Source organism: Lampris incognitus, chromosome 3, assembly GCF_029633865.1.
Source record: "Lampris incognitus isolate fLamInc1 chromosome 3, fLamInc1.hap2, whole genome shotgun sequence".
Taxonomy (NCBI): domain Eukaryota; kingdom Metazoa; phylum Chordata; class Actinopteri; order Lampriformes; family Lampridae; genus Lampris; species Lampris incognitus.
The window spans coordinates 90,148,018-90,164,012 of record NC_079213.1 but is presented as its reverse complement, the minus strand read 5'-3'; the positions used below and the strand labels follow the sequence as shown (position 1 = coordinate 90,164,012).

The 15,995-nt window shown below is 44.7% G+C and overlaps 1 protein-coding gene across 1 annotated transcript in view; it reads right to left on the bottom strand.

The window, feature by feature from the left end:
• Window positions 1–1,402: 1,402 nt before the first annotated feature.
• The window catches only part of nr5a2 (nuclear receptor subfamily 5, group A, member 2), a 92,292-nt gene continuing 77,699 nt past the window's right edge, over window positions 1,403–15,995 (bottom strand). Inside the window, exon 7 of the mRNA XM_056276852.1 lies at window positions 1,403–3,756. Within this exon, the coding sequence (XP_056132827.1) occupies window positions 3,509–3,756 (248 nt within the window). The 3' untranslated portion in view covers window positions 1,403–3,508. The remainder of the gene's footprint in view (window positions 3,757–15,995) is intronic.

Genomic DNA, 15,995 nt, shown 5'->3' with positions numbered 1-15,995 from the left:
AAGTGATGCAGTAGGGGTAATCAGATACGACAGCGGGGGCAAAGGTCACAGACAAGCGAGGAAAGTTCAGCATGTTTTCTGTGCCTGTGTGTCAATGAGATGTGAGTGTTTTTATGTACAGTGGCAGCCATTTTAGAAAACCCTCCTAAGACTGACATTTTTTGAGTGGTATGCATTAGAACCAAATTATGCGTCCATCCATCCATTTTCTATGCCATCTTATCCTGGTCAGGGTTGTGTGTGTGTGTGTGTGTTGGGGGGCTGCTGGAGCCTTTCCAAGCATGCATTGGGCGCAAGGTAGGATCAACCCCTGGTGGACAAGGCGCCAGTCTATTGCAAATATTTCTTTGTGAACCAATAATACACCCACCAGCCAGCCAATTAAACCAAAACGACCGTTAAATTATTAGATTTTTCTTTTTTTTTCTTAACTATTCCTGTCTGGGAAAGGAGCAAATGTGCTGCAGGAAGTCAGCAAGTAAAACGGACTTCTGGAACGACTCCCAACTTTATGCTCATGTATGTGTGTGTGTGTTTGTGTGTGTGCGTGTGTGTATATGTGTGTTCATGATGTGGGGTATGTTTGGATGGGTGGGGAGGTCCAAGGTAGCTCCACAACCAAAGTACAAAATCTGACAGATGGAGGAGACATGGATAAGATTGTCTGATTCAATAGACACAATTTATGGGTTGGGAGATGGGGGGGGGGGTCAAGACGATAAAGCTTAAACGATATCCTGGAAATAAAGCCAAGTATTTCACCATAAAGGATTTTTGCAAGTCTTCTTTAAAAAGAAAACACTATTTTCTTTGACCAGAAACTTGATAAAATTCTCACCATCACTTAGCAAAAACAGTGGTGTAGTTGTATATCTGTATAAAAATGAAGGGAGGAAGAAAAAAAAAAGATATTTCTGAGCACAGACAAATGCAGGGCTAGTGAGATGGCAAAGTGAACATACTGTACAATAAACATGCCACTGAAAGACTTTTCTTTTTTTTTCTTTTTTGACCACTTTATGATGTGACTTACAAAAAGGGGAGACAGATAACAACACTACAGGTCGTCGTGGAGAGCAAGTGCCGGGGGCCCTTTAGGCGATGTCGTAACAAAGACCACACATTGTAGACCTCCACATGAGGACGGTTTGGGGCGCCAGATTTCAAGATGGCACGGCGAGGGGGAAAGAAAAAAAAAGTTTGTCACTTTGGACACAACACCAGTAATCACAGCTCACAGGGGGACAGACGCAGTCTCTTTGGTATAAGAGCAAACCAGACAGAGAACAACGATGCAGACTGAGGGATTTTTGAACCTCATCTGTAAAACCTTGATGCAACATGAACATCTTCCACACCGACTCGCTTAAATACAATACTCTTTTCAATGTACACACTTGGACTCCCATAGACATTTAACACAGGAAGGGGGGAAAAATGTGGTGATATAATTATATATGTATATATATATTTTTGGATTATTATTTTACTTCCTAATTGCATCTGTATAATAACCGTTTAGGGGGGGGAAAAAAAACAACATGCTGCAGTAAACAAAATTTATTCTGGCGTGGACACGTCACATTGTGTAACACATAGATGGGAACCAAAGAGAAAAGCAATAAATTATCTTCATTATTAAGTGTAACCAGTGACATACTGTACATCAAATAGGTAGAGCACTGTTAAAAAAAAAAAAAAAAAGAATCTACAAAATAAAAAAGGGTTTGAAACTGAAATGGAAACCCCTCAACAGCGATTAGAAACAAGCTGGGCGCCAACAGACGTGATTCCTTTGATTTTAGTGTCTCACGACATAATTTAAGTAATGCGGAGAAGAGATAGAAAATAAAGGTGGAACACTGTACACACACTAAAAAAAAAAAAAGCAAAACTAGAGGGATCTTTTTTTTTTTCTTCCATTTCGTTGATTTCAGTTTTCTAGAAATCATTGCTTTGCAATTTATGCTTCATCACAGTTCTCTCCCATATGACCACATGAATGTAAACACCTCTTGAATTATTCTTTTTTTTTAAATTTTTTACAACATGAATACTTTATATATATATTTGTACATACTTTCATTCACATCTGCACGGTTAGCTAGCATGGTAATGAAATAAGGCAAGACTCACATAACTGTGACATTACAAATCTTTTTTTTTCTCTTATAATACTGATAGTTTTAGGTTTTGTTACTTCCTTTTTTTTCTGTTCGGCAGCAGGCTTTGGTCTGTTCGGACAAAGGCAGCGTCTCCTCTCCGTCTCCTGAATCTCAGTTATTTACTATTTTGTTGTTCCAGTTTTAATGAAAGGTGTGCGTGTATGTGTGTGTATGGGGGGGTTGGGGTGGGGGTTATACATACATTTGATTCAACTCACGAGGTTCTTTTAAGCTTGTTCAGGTGTTTTTGAAACGGGTCTTTCTGAGGTACACGGTAAATGTTCAAGTTGAAGATGATGTCAGGGGAATGGACAAAGGGGCTTAAAAACAGGAATCACAGTGACCATGGGGAGGAAATATCTGCTGTTTTTTTTAAGTTTCTTCATTTTTCTCCTTTTGTCCTATATTTTATTTGTTTAGTCCAAGTTTCTTTTTTTTGGAGGTGAAAGGCTCTGCACAATACAGAGACATTTTCACCGTCAGGACTCCACTTTGATTAGACCATGCTGCCTCGGCGGCCATCTTGGTTGACTCCAACACAGACATGACGGTAGATATTTAGGTAGATAAGAGTCTCCAAAGTTCAGCTGACCGACTGTCCATTTGTCTTTACAGTACCAACATCAACAAGCGAGGGCCAACTTCCATGACAGAGTACATCATATATGATCGTCTACCAGAATTACCCACTAGTCATGTCCCTATGTCTCTTCGCCAGTGGGTGGCGTAAGACAGATTTTTTTTCCAGCGCAAAAAAAAAAGAGAAGAAAAGCCTCTTACAGCGTCACCCCCGGTCACATAAGGGTGGTTTGAACTTATGGTCACAGCCTGCCAAGTCATTACATCACCTTAATAGTCTGTTTAATTTGTCTGCTGACAAATAGATACCATCTCGTAGTCAAATGTAGTTTTTGTACAAATAGGTTTTCTCCCTTTTTAATCTTGTTTGTGTCTGGTGGTCGGTCAACGAGCTCGAGCGCAGTTGGCGGACATCAGACTTTTGTCTTTTCTCAAGAGTAAAGGGATTTTATATGCTGTGTTTGTACGTAGGTGTCTGTTGTGTGTGAGCCTGGATGTGTGTTTGTCAGTATTCATGAGTCAAAAGAGAAGGTGAGATGCTAACACTCCTTCAGTCCCCCCCCCCCCAAGTCATCGCCACATAGTGTCCTAGGGGAGGTTGAAAGGTGGGGTGGGGTGGGTGATGGTGGTGCTGGGGTGGGTTGGTTGGTGTAGGTCGGGCCATGAGTTAGCATTAGCGCTAGAAAGGGCAGAGTCTGGGCTGCTGATGAAAATCTCAGCGTCTCCATGCCATCGCGTCGTGGCTAGCTCGGTTGGCATCCTCTCTACGCTCTCTTGGCGTGCAGCATCTCGATCAGCAAGTTGTTGCAGGGCACGTCGCCGTTCAGGTGTTTGTAGTACAGGTACTCCTCGGCCTGCAGGCTAATGGCTCGGATCTCGGGTAGCCGGAGGAGCAGCTGGCCGAACTTGTCCGTCTGCTGCGGGTAGTTGCACATGACGTAGTCGAGTAGCGCTGCGTTGACCTGCTCCTGGACACTCTCCACCAGGTGGAAGTTCTCCAGGTTCTTCACATCTACAGGACAAGAAAAGGAAGAGGGGGGGTGGGGGATGAGGCAGATTAGATATGACAACATCTGACATGTGAAACAATATCCACTTAAGCCTTAGTTCAATCAGGAGAGTGTTAGGGGTTCACTTCTACCTCACCCTCACTCAAAATCACTTGCTACCCACAGCAAGCACAGTCTTCCATCTGCTGGCCACGTAGTAGCCCCAGTCAAGATATTACGGATCAACCGGCTGGTTCAAGGCTACCTCACTTCTACGTGCAGTTGATGGCGGTTGTTATTGAGGGATAGGATCAGACTTCCAAGAGAAAATCCTGATCCTCTACCCCACACCCTACTGCGGCCCCAAACTTTTTTTTTTACTGCAGCTTTTACCACATTCACAGAGTTCTTACATGTATTTTGTAGGTACTCGTGAGACTATTTTGCAGGGCTCAAGACAATGAGACAAATTATGCTGCATTTTCCACCCCCATTTTATTTTAAGGAGACTTAAAACTAGCTGTATGATGAAATACTATCCCCCACTCCACTTTTTTGTTCTGAACTGTCTCTTGGGAGGGCAATGCAGAGGGGATCAGGTGAGAGCAAAAGGAAAAAAAAAAGAAAAACTCCTCTGAGATTAATTCCCCAGGAGTAAATGAATTATGTAGGGCAGAATTGCAGGCGTATTAGCAATGGAAAGCTATCCAACCTACAAACCTAGTGCGTGGAAACGAGGTGTACTGCATTTATTTTTGACAAAACAAAACAAGCATATTCGTATTGACTAATGCTAAAAATATGAAGTGATTCCAAGTTTTTAAAAAAAGCACTTTCAAAAAAGAAACTCAACATGACTTTAATTGTAGGACTGTGTGCCGTGGTGAAAAGACATTTTTAATGCTCATTTTTTAGTGTACACTGTACTTTGTGTAAATCCTCTCCAAAATCCTACCTTTCTGCACAGCTATAAGCACTTTTACCTCGACAATAATAAGATCACTGGGGACTGGGGTACTGAGCAGGTTACTGCAAGACAAGTCAAAATTTTGCTAAATGGCTGATGGTGGAACATGGTGCTGCGTCTGCTTCTCGTGATTATGAAGCAGCGGTCTGCAGAATATTTAATCAGGTGTGTGTGAGTGTGTGTGTGTGTGTGTGTTTCTAAGTGTGTGACTGCTTGTGTGAGTGATCTTTTATTAATCCATTTGACCCCAGGTTGAGTTGGCTCACAGAGGGCTAATGTAGAATGACGGGGTCCCTGTGTCTGGTTTATACCTCCAGACCATACACACACACACACACACACACACACACACACACACACACACACCATCCGGCTGATGCTAATGAACCAGCGTTAACACAAACGCACACACACAAACCTACACAAACATACACTTGACTGCCCCCTGAAATAATCCGCCCTCTCCTGGCCATGGACAGACACACACACACACACACACACACACACACACACACACACACACACACACAATCACACAATCTCCACACACAACCTCTTTTTCTCACACACAGCCCACAAACATAATGTATTTTCTCTCTCGCTCTCTCTCACACACACACACATCATAAACATGCGCACACACAACATCTGTCTCCACCTCTTACACACACAAAACACAAAAACACACACATTCAAATGAACACATATATAATCTCTCTTTCCCGCTTATGCACACTTTTACCCCACCCGACCTCACCCAGCCAGACAGGAGGGGGGAGATAAATCAGTGCCTAATGAGGTCTAGAGAATGAGAAGCCAGTCCTTCAATGCACCTCCATCTATGAAGCACTCTACCATGCTATTACAGTCAGCGTATGTGTGTGTGTATGTGTGGTTACCTCTGAGTGTTTTTGTGTGTATGAGTTTGTACACAATGTGTGTGTGTGTGTGTGTGTGTGTGTGTGTGTGTGTGTGTGTGTGTGTGTGTGCGCGCACTCCACCTGACCCCTGAGTGACACAGTAGTGGCAGGGTGGTGTGTATGTGTGTATGTGTGTGTGTGTGGGGTAAATAAGGCCAAGAGGAGGGCAGGAAGGGAAGAGCAGAGACAAGGAGCAGAGAGGGGTGGGGAGGGGAAGGGAAGGGGGTCCTGGCCCCTGTGACAAAGAAGCCTCCAAACAAACATGACATGCGCTTTATCCTGGTGCCACTCAGCTGTCTGAGTCCCCCCCCCCACACACACACACACACAGAAACACACACACCCTGTCAGACTCCTGAAAAACCAGAGGTCACACCGCAGACGGGATGGAGAAGAGGCAGCCCCGACCAAAGAGCATGTTTGGTTCCTGCACAGGTCTGGGATGGCATGGCATGGGGAAACCGGATTCAGTAGTTTTCCAGGTCTTTAAGAGTTAGGAAATCTTACAAGTATGTTTGATTTTATTTTTTTTTGGATAGATCTGCAGCTTCACACCCAATGTCATGTCACAAAGAGCAGTCTCCCGTCATAAATATTGGTGGCATTGACGGTAATATTGGAACATTACATGTGTCGAGTATCATAATGTTCAGCAAGTGAATGATATGACCTGATGTACAATCATTTTGCCACAGCAAACAAAAAAAAAACCAAAACATATTGACCACCAATTTAAATTTCCAGTACCAGTTTACAAATTCAGAACTGGAAGTCTGGAAATGTCCTAATTAGAGAGTGTGTCAGGTCAGGAGCTTGTGACGGGCAAATTAAATGTAAAAGCGTATGGATGAATTTGACTGTTTCAAATGTATGACCGGTACAAAGCTCTTGACATTCTGTACACCCTGAAAAAGAAACACATCAAGAGTTGCCATGCTTTTTTTGTCTGAGAGATTTGTCTCTGGGTCTGACCATGTCTGTCTGCTCATGTATGTGTATGAGTGTGTATGAAAGGGTGAGTGTGTGTGAGTGTGTGTGTGTGCAGGGACGGTTGAGCTGTCTGTGCGTGTGTGTGTGTGTGTGTGTGTGTGTGTGTGTGTATCGAGGGGAGGAATGGCGTGCGAGATGAGGGGGGACTACAGAGAATTACAGCCCAATGTCTCTGTCAGGCTAATTAGGTGAAAACGCTGCAAAAAAGACAGCATTTTAATTGCTAATTATTACCAGCGCCCCTTTTGAAAAAATAATCAAAGAGGGCTTCACAAAAAAAAGGGAAAAAGGAAAATTTAACTGAAAACCACAATACTTCTCACTGATGGTCCGTGACAATAGCTTGATATCCCTTCCTTTATGTGAAACGTGTGGCTAAAGCTGTGCAACGGATAGGAATGACGCTTACTTTGAGAGGCTAGGAAACAGGAAGTAGGCGAGGGGCTTCACGGTAGTTTAGTAATCAGTCGGGGTTGGAAGAAGAAATATGGAGGACGGAGAGGGTCTGACGTGTGTGTGTGTGTGTGCGCGCGCGCGTGCATTTTATCATATTTTGATCAATGGGGTCAGGTCAGAGCATAAAATGTGGTAAGCGCTTCCCCCCTCCTTCAACCTCACCCCCATCCCTCTCTCCCTCTTTCTGTCTCCTCTCCACCTCATTGTTCAGTCACTGTGGGACTAATTATCAACTTTTTCTTTTTTTTCCCTCCACACAAAGCAGCCACAGTGCGCTGTATGCAGCGCTGTGTCCGAACACTCAGATGGAAACCCCGAGGTCCTGCGGAACACATTGTTTTGTTTGACGGGTAATACCGCGACCGAACAGGCTGGCTGCGCACACTCGCGCTGGATCCTCTCTCGCGCGCACAGCGCACGACCCGTGTGTACGTCTTTAATTGGACTAGATCTGCTCTTTGCCGTGGTTCGCTCAGGAACATGTGTGAGCTTATGCCTGTGTGTGTGTGTGTGTGTGTGTGTGTGTGTGTGTGTGTGTGTGTGTGCGCGCGCGCGCGCGCCGAGCTACACTCTTACACCACCCCTTACCTACCACCTGGGACCCCCCACACACACACACACACATTCACTCGAGCAAATACCCATTAATCGGCTCCGGTGCGATCTCGCTGATGCCCCCAAGATTGGAAAATCTGCCATGAAATATTCCTGACCAGTAACCAATACATCAATAGTCTACAAATGGAAAATTATAATAGCAGTGGAGTTCTATTGACTATTCTGCTGCACGCTGTACTACCGCGTTGCAGTTAATAACATTTAGTTTGGTATTATAAAAGACCTAGCAGCACACAAACCTGGGGTTACATACGTCAGCACTTATTGTTACCAAAGCAAACATCCAATAACAAGATCTATGCGACACGCTGACACCATGTTTAAAGAGCTGTTGGGGAAACCGGAGCCTCGCAGATTCAAGGGCCATTTCTCTTTAAGACTAAAAATCTATAGTCATGTTTCCATCCAGCTATTAACAGATTTTAAGTGAATGTTTTGACAAATCTGCAATACTCTAAACGCTCCGCTCAACTAGAGACTGAAGACAACCTCCCAGCTTTCGTTGCTAAAACCGGGGGGAAGCAAAGAGTTTAAAATAAACCTGCATTGAAGAACCAAACCCAAGTCGTTCGGGCGACCCTTCCTATCGGAGCGGTGACGCGCCCAAGTCGCGCGCTTGTCGTAAACACGTCGTACCAGCGACACGTTGGGCATTATAGGACGGCTCAGCCGCAGTCGCCGAAGAAAACTCCTTCAAAGTTTGTCGATGTTTGTCCCGTTTACAGCGAAATATATTCATCGGTTAAAAACAAACAAAATCAAACATTTTAACGTTACTCTGGACATCCATTTTCAATGTTTTAAAAAGCTCTCTCCGTGTTACTAAGTGATTCGCTATATCGCCAGTTTATTTCTCCACGGAGGAGGGTGGGGGAGGGGTCATTTCCGGAAAGGCGTGTCCGTGTTCGAAATCACTCAGCTCGCCATTTTGGAATGCTGTCCATACCCTGAACCAGTGGTTTTCAGACTTTTTCCCGCCCGAGGCACATCAAAGGGCAAGCCACAATCTCAAGGCACACCTGTATTCATATCCCTGCAAAATAGCATCTGTAACCCATTATCACGCTTATCACTCTGTAAATATTTTTTATTTACTAATGCCAAATAAAATTTGACCAACTACATTACTCATGAAATATTTATTAACAAAATAATTCAATAATTAATTTTAAACTTTGTAAAATGTCATCAAAAAGAGCAGTAACACAACCATTTAAACCAGACAGGTCACAGGTCTGTGATGGACTGGCGGCCTGTCCAGGGTGTCTCCCCGCCTGCCGCCCAATGACTGCAGGGATAGACTCCAGCATCCCCGCGACCCTGAGAGCAGGATAAGCGGCTTGAATGGATGGATGGAAGATCACAAAATTAAAAGTGAAAAGAGGGAGAGACAGAAACGTGTGTATGAGAGCGAGAGAGAGAGAGAGAGAGAGAGAGAGAGAGAGAGAGAGAGAGAGAGAGAGAGAGAGAGAGAGAGAGAGAGAGAGAGAGAGAGAGAGAGAGAGAGAGAGAGAGAGAGGAGGAGAGCTGACCTAAGACAGCAGCGTCCCTGGTCGAGCAAGACGTAATCACTCTTTACAGACCAAGCGATGCACTGAGAACGAAAACTAATTCGCATATAAACAGTAAATTCATAACAGAGTTGAAAATTGAGTTGAGAACAAAACTTTAGTCTAAAATTGTCAAGAAAAAAATAGATGCACTGAGAATGGAAACTAATTGGCGTGCAAAACGTGAATACAACCATCGTGTCAACGCACTTGACATCGAGTTGAAAAGGAAACTTTTAGTCGGAAACTGTAAATGTAACTTAAATTTGCAGCATTAAAAATTTGCTATCGTGACTTTTATTTTTTGCCTACTTCCAAACTAGTGGGACACATGTGCCTGTCGGTGCTCGCAGATCTTTTTAATCCTTGGTGGTACAGAAGAGAGCCGTGGCCTCCTTCATGTAAACCAGAGTAGAGCATGCCAACTCGCACAGGTAGGCAGTGGGGAAAAGAAGAAGTTGCTCAATAGTGTAGCTGGAGATGGTTGGGTACTCTGATACAGAGGCCAACCCAAACTGATCCAGTGGGAGCTCACTAAATTTGAGCTTCAATGTGCAGTCCATTCGGCGCTCTGCGCACCCCCCCCTCTCTCTAATGAGCTTTCCTGTTGAGGATTCCTGATTGAATGGGTCCCGAGTTCGGACATAGTTCTCGATGTTGGCCACACGTGGAAAACAGCGCCCAAACCTTTCTTTTAATGTCTGAAGGTGTTCGGCAAATCCAGCGCGCTCCCTGGCTGCCTGTGTCGCGGCTGATGCCAGTGGGGACATGTCCATGGAGCCCTGCTCCAAAGCGTCCAGCCACAGGGTAAGCTTGCCCATAAACCCCCGAATCTTGTCTGTGGATGACAGAATATTTTCACTCCTGCCCTGAAGCTTGGCGTTTAACTCGTTAAGATGATGTCCGCAAGGTAAGTCAGCTTGGCGCACCCCCTCTCATCCGCAAGCTTGTCCTTATGTGGGACAGTGTGTTGACTTGAAAACTCCAAAAGCTCTTCTCGAAGCTCATAAAGACAGGACTTTCCCCCGGGACAGCCAACGCACCTCTGTGTGGAGGACAAGACGTTGTACTGATGATCAGCTCCCATCTCAGCGCAGTTTGGAGAAGAGGTGAGACTTCAGGGGCCTTGATTTGATGTTATTCACAATCTGTACAGCCTGATCCAGATCAGCCAACTCCGGGGGCATGGTTTTTGGCAACTAATGCCTCCCGATGCAAAGTAGTTTGTCACAATAATTGGTTTTTGTGCTTTCACCTGGGCAATAAATCACCTCACTCTCCCAGTCATGCATGCTGCACCATCTGTGCAAAGACTGACGCACATATCCCAGGTCAGACTTTTCTCTTTTAAATAGTTATCAGTTACCCTGAATATTTCTCCTCCCGTTGTATGGCTTTCAATTTCTTTGCAGAAGAGAGAAGTCTCTTTCAAAGAGTCACCATCAACATACCTGACGTTTGCCAGAAATTGGGCAGCTCCACTTATGTCAGTGGATTCGTCTATTTGTAGAGACAATTTGCCGCTCATCTACAGTTTCTCGGGTCAATTGTTGCTCAATGACATCTGACGTCGTCGATTCTTCTTTTGATTGTACTGTCAGACGAAGGCACCTTTGATACCGCATTTGCCGAATCTGGACCTAGCATGACACCTGCAATTCTGCAAGCGGGGAGGATGAGTGTCTCCGCTATTGTGTGAGGTTTCTTCCGCTTTGCAATAAGCTCAGTTAACATATAACTTGCCTCCATCACCGTATCAGACACTTTCACACAACCCATCAAACGGTCTTGCTGCTTCTGGTTCAGATCTCGCGCTCTTTTGAAGTACGCCAAGTCTTTCTCAATGTGGAAGGGATGTTTGGTTTCCAAGCGCCTCTGCAGCTTGCTTGGCACCATATTAGCATTAGCCAACTTCTCCCGACAGATGACGCACTCGGGCTGAGGTCCAGCTGAAGCCATAACACAGGACGTTTTCGTGATACTGTCTACTGAGTTTTTTTTCTTCTTTTTTTTTTGTAGGTGGTGCGTCGTCTTAACTGGTGGTTTGCTCCGTACAAGAAAGCGATCCATTTGACCCCTCCCGGATTTCTCATGTTGTGATCCTCCTTCACACTGGCAGTCAATCAGGGCCCTTGATGTGTCACGCTCTAATAATTCCCACATCTACTGCGCGAACGGCGAAATACCGAGGCTCCCTTTGACGGGAGGTTTTTAAAGAAATTATTTCTAGGCGGATAATCTGTCTCTTTGGGAAATGAGTGTACAAAATACTGACAGAAAATTGAAAATTCATTAATAACTTTTTAGTTGTATATCGCAATAATAGTATGGTTTCACAGAATCCCAAGGCACACCTGGACTTGCCTCCGCGGCACACCATTTGGGAACCTCTGCATGTATTCCACAATGCATCGTGAAAAGTAGTGTACAACCGATTGTCACTAACCAAGCAATATATTGTAGTGAATTCGGGGGGGCTGCCACAGGAACCGCCACAGCCGGGACGCGAACCCGTTCTGCACCGCAGGCGACAACGTTAACCAGTCGATTTAGCCAAGGGCTAACATGTCTCCTTTTTCGTATACCCTCCTCTGTCGGGAAGCGCGGGGCGCGCTTCAGCATATCAGCTCCCTTACGCCTGGGCGCACGCGCTTCCGATGACCTTACGGTGTCATCATCCCGCTTCCGACGCCAATGCAGCGAATTCGGGGGGGGGGGGGCAGGGGGGGCAGCTCGGGACAACGCATCCGGGACGCGAACCCATGGCTCCCAACCCGCAAGCGACAACGTTAACCAGTCGACTAAAGGGTCCGACCCCTTAACGTGTCTACTTATGCGCTGAAAGGAAAATTGGCAGACGGACGAGAGGTGAGAGCGCGCCATGAGAGCGAGATGTCGTACAAATGTAAGCAATTTTCGGTTTAACTTTCCATATGTTGAGGTTAGTTTTAACATTTTATTAGCCATGTAATAAATTGTGAATGCATTACGCCATTACGGCACAAATCACGGCTAGCGACCCCGACGTTGATCTGGCACGTTTTAATTGTGCGACAGCAATGACGTAATTAACGGCGCCGAGAAAATGACCAGAGTAGTGTCCGAAAGTATTTTTTCATTTTGTCGATGAGCTCACCATATATATAGTCCTCTACACAGAACTCCCCATATAGGGTGTAGGGAGTAGTGAATGAGCGAGCAGTAGGCGTCGGTTTGTTAGCGGCCGTTCTCACCCCAGACATTGGTAGGCGGAGATAGCCGACGGTCTGGTATTGCGAGGCCAACAAAACTCAGCTGCCAGCCAGGTTCATTTCCGTTTGCTTTATTTAGGAGATTTAACAATCTCCCTGTCGGAAGTCATCGAAATATTAAAGAGCAAAACGCAGAACGGTTGACAAGATTTTCTTGCCACTGGAAATATTTTTTAAAAACCCAGTTTCCATTGCTCTTTTGTGTGTGTGCATAAGACCTTTATCAACATGTGAGCTTTAATGCCTAAAGCAAGTGTAAAAACATATTTGCGATACTTGAGAGTGATTGTTTTTCTTAATTTGGTGTTTCTAATCAGCTTTTCTTAAACACAACTGTAGTATATTCTCTATACTTCTGTAAACTACTAATAAGACACGTTAGTCCCTAGGTAACGGGCCTGACCCTTTAGCCGAGCGGTTAGTGATGTCGCCTTGTGGTGCAATACACCCCGTGTCGAATCCCGCACCGGGCAAGAAAATAACCGGTTACACTTCAATGCTTAATTGGCGTAATAGCTGGATGTAAAACAGCTAATCAGGCTGTTCTGTTTGATCAAGCAGCAACAAGTGCTGCAACCCTGCCTCCTCGATCCTTGTGAGTTTCTCTGGGTATGAACTTAAAATGTGAGTACAACAAACGTACATCAGCCACCTCTGTCCCATCCCGCATTGACTATTAGTAGAGTACGAGTGTTTATTGAGGCTGCTATTGTGATAGTAACAGAAAAACATGATACCGTTTTACCACCATATTACCATTATGGTTTTAGCGCCCCATTAATCAATAAACTTTACAGTCACATGTTGCCGAGTCACCCAGGCCTTTAAAACTTTAGAAACTGCTTCCTGCAGGGTCCAAAAATAACATATAAAACTCCTGGGTCATAAACAGTTATTGAGTCAAGCCCTGTCAATAAAATTGGCCAATTAAACGTGAGTGGAAGAAAAAAAAAGGTCACTTCCTATTATATAGGTGGGACTCTGGGTTCTCCACTCCAATGGGATTTTCACCAGTGTTACAGGCCTATCAAAGCCGAGGCCCCCTTTTATGATGGCAGCGGTGCCTCAAAGAGAAAGAGGTGGTTGCAGCAAGTATGTTACTGCCAGTGTCTTTATGGTACACCACTGGACTGTTATCAAGCCAACACTTTCCGCTGCTACTTTATTCATCATTAACCTGCCTGTGAGAGTGGCTCCAATCAGGGAGGAGGGGGCGTAGGCAGAGAACTCAATGACCTTTTACGCTGGGTGGGATAAAAGGAGCCAAGTGAGGTCTCAGTGCTATCTATCCCATAGAGCGGATAAGCATGGGTGTATAGCTATATGTTTATTGAAGGTATGAGCGTACATATGTGTGTACAAGTATGTGGTGTGTGGTTAAAAAAAGGGGGGAGGGGGGCAGCAGCGGGTAATAGGACAAGGGGCAATAGCCCCGGGGTCAACTCTATTACTCAAACACTATAGTAAAAGTGGACTCGTCTCTTAATTTACAGTTTCTAATATGTAGATTGGGCTTTACTCTTACTGTGGTTAATTTTACTCACCCTCACTCAAAAGTATCCATTCACCTCAAGCACACACACACACACACACACACACACACACACACACACACACACACACACATCTCAGCTCACATTAATAGTCCACTGACAGCATATCACATAGACATGTTTTCTTTTGCAGAAGGCCCTGCTCCCTTATTAGTACATTATTATCCTGTCTATTCATTCACCTACCTAGCTTGCTAGCAAACAAGCTTCACTGCTCCCTGGAGCGCTCCACTTCCTTCTTTCCTCCGATCCCCATCTGGGGAATTCCCCGCCTCATCCATGATGCCTCCACTTCAGAGGAAAGTAAAAAGAGGGGCTAAAACCTCGGCTGTACGTCTGTTAACATTTAATGGGGGTCTGAAGAAAGAGGCACCGAAGGTTAACAGGCTAGCTATCATAATAGCCATGCTAAGCAAGCTACACGCTGAAAATATATGAATAAGCAGCAGTTTATGAGCCATCACATTGGATATTATCAACTTGAAGCTGGATTTTGATCTGTTGTAAAGATAAAAGGCTTAATATTCACACACACACACACACACACACACACACACACACACACACACACACACACACACACACACACACACACACACACACACACACACACACGCACACAACGTGTCATCTCACTGATGGTTGATATTGTTACGCATGCTATCAGCCTACGGCTGTCTGGTTATTTGATGTTGTTTAATAGATTTGTGATGAAAGATGTGGGTAAACAGGAGCCTTAGCAGGACAGTGTCGCCTAATCTTTTGTAAGCTTCATTTAATTTCATGTGATGAGAGGAGTTGACATGAGAGTAAATTTTGGTTCAAGTTACCAACTCCTCCAGCGCTAACATGAGTTTTTGCAAGCGACTTTGCTCAACCTATGGAGCTCTGCAAAGCAGTCACCTATATATACCTGCCTTTGAACAAAAGGCACAGATACATCTGTTATGCTAAAGCTTTGATATGGATGACCTTTTTTGCATTTAATTAACAAAGGCCTCGTTAAATTCTCCAGTGGCCCCTCAGTTCAACAATATACAGTGACCCTTTCTTTCAGTAGCATGTTGTACATGCCCTAAAGCTACCACAGAGCCTAAATTCCAAGGGCCAGATATCATCTGTGCTATCAATGCATAATAACAACTTTCTCTTAGTTGCTGGTTCTAAAAAACATGCCATGTGAATGGTGTACTGACAAGCCAGTGGGGAAAAGCTTTTGTCAGTGTGTCAGAATAAGGCGTGAAGGCTCAATTTGCTTGCCGCCTCATCAAACCCCCCCCCCCCTTTAGCCACTCAGAGGGAGCAAACACCACGTGGCTATGAAAGAGAATTAAGCAGGAATGATCCAGTTGGGGATATATTAAGTCAAATCTAAGCCTCCGTCGACAACATCGCTATTGTTGTTAAGCTATGCAGGTAACGAATGTTCGAGTCCTGTCGCCTTAGGATGGGTTGGTGGGTGCGCCATGGCGATGGCAAGAGGTCGAGCGATGCCGAGATGACGAGAAAAGTGCCCTAGGTCTGATGAAATAAACAAGAGAAAAGGTGCGTGGAGCAGGAGGGAGACAAGCGTCTCTCGTTGCCTAATGCTGTCTGGAAGGCACTGGGGCTTTGTCCTGAGGTTGTTGGGGAAAAGAAATTTACATCCCACATCTGCCGGTCCTGTTGGCGGCTGTGTTATTAAGCTCTGTGTGGCCTACCATAAAGAGGGCACAGGCCAGAGAGCTCTACATTCAACAGGAATAACAAGGTGTTATGTGTCCACCCTGCACTCACATGTTATGGCTGTCTCTGTCCAAGAGACTCTGACTATACCGAAAGAATGGATTGCTAAATAAAGAGTCTATCTTTATGTGCTGAAACAGAGGATCAGCGCAGGATAACTCAAAGGCAAAAAGTGTTTTTCTTATAGTTTTTTTATTTATTATTTTTGTCTTTGTATGTACAGCACTCTGTC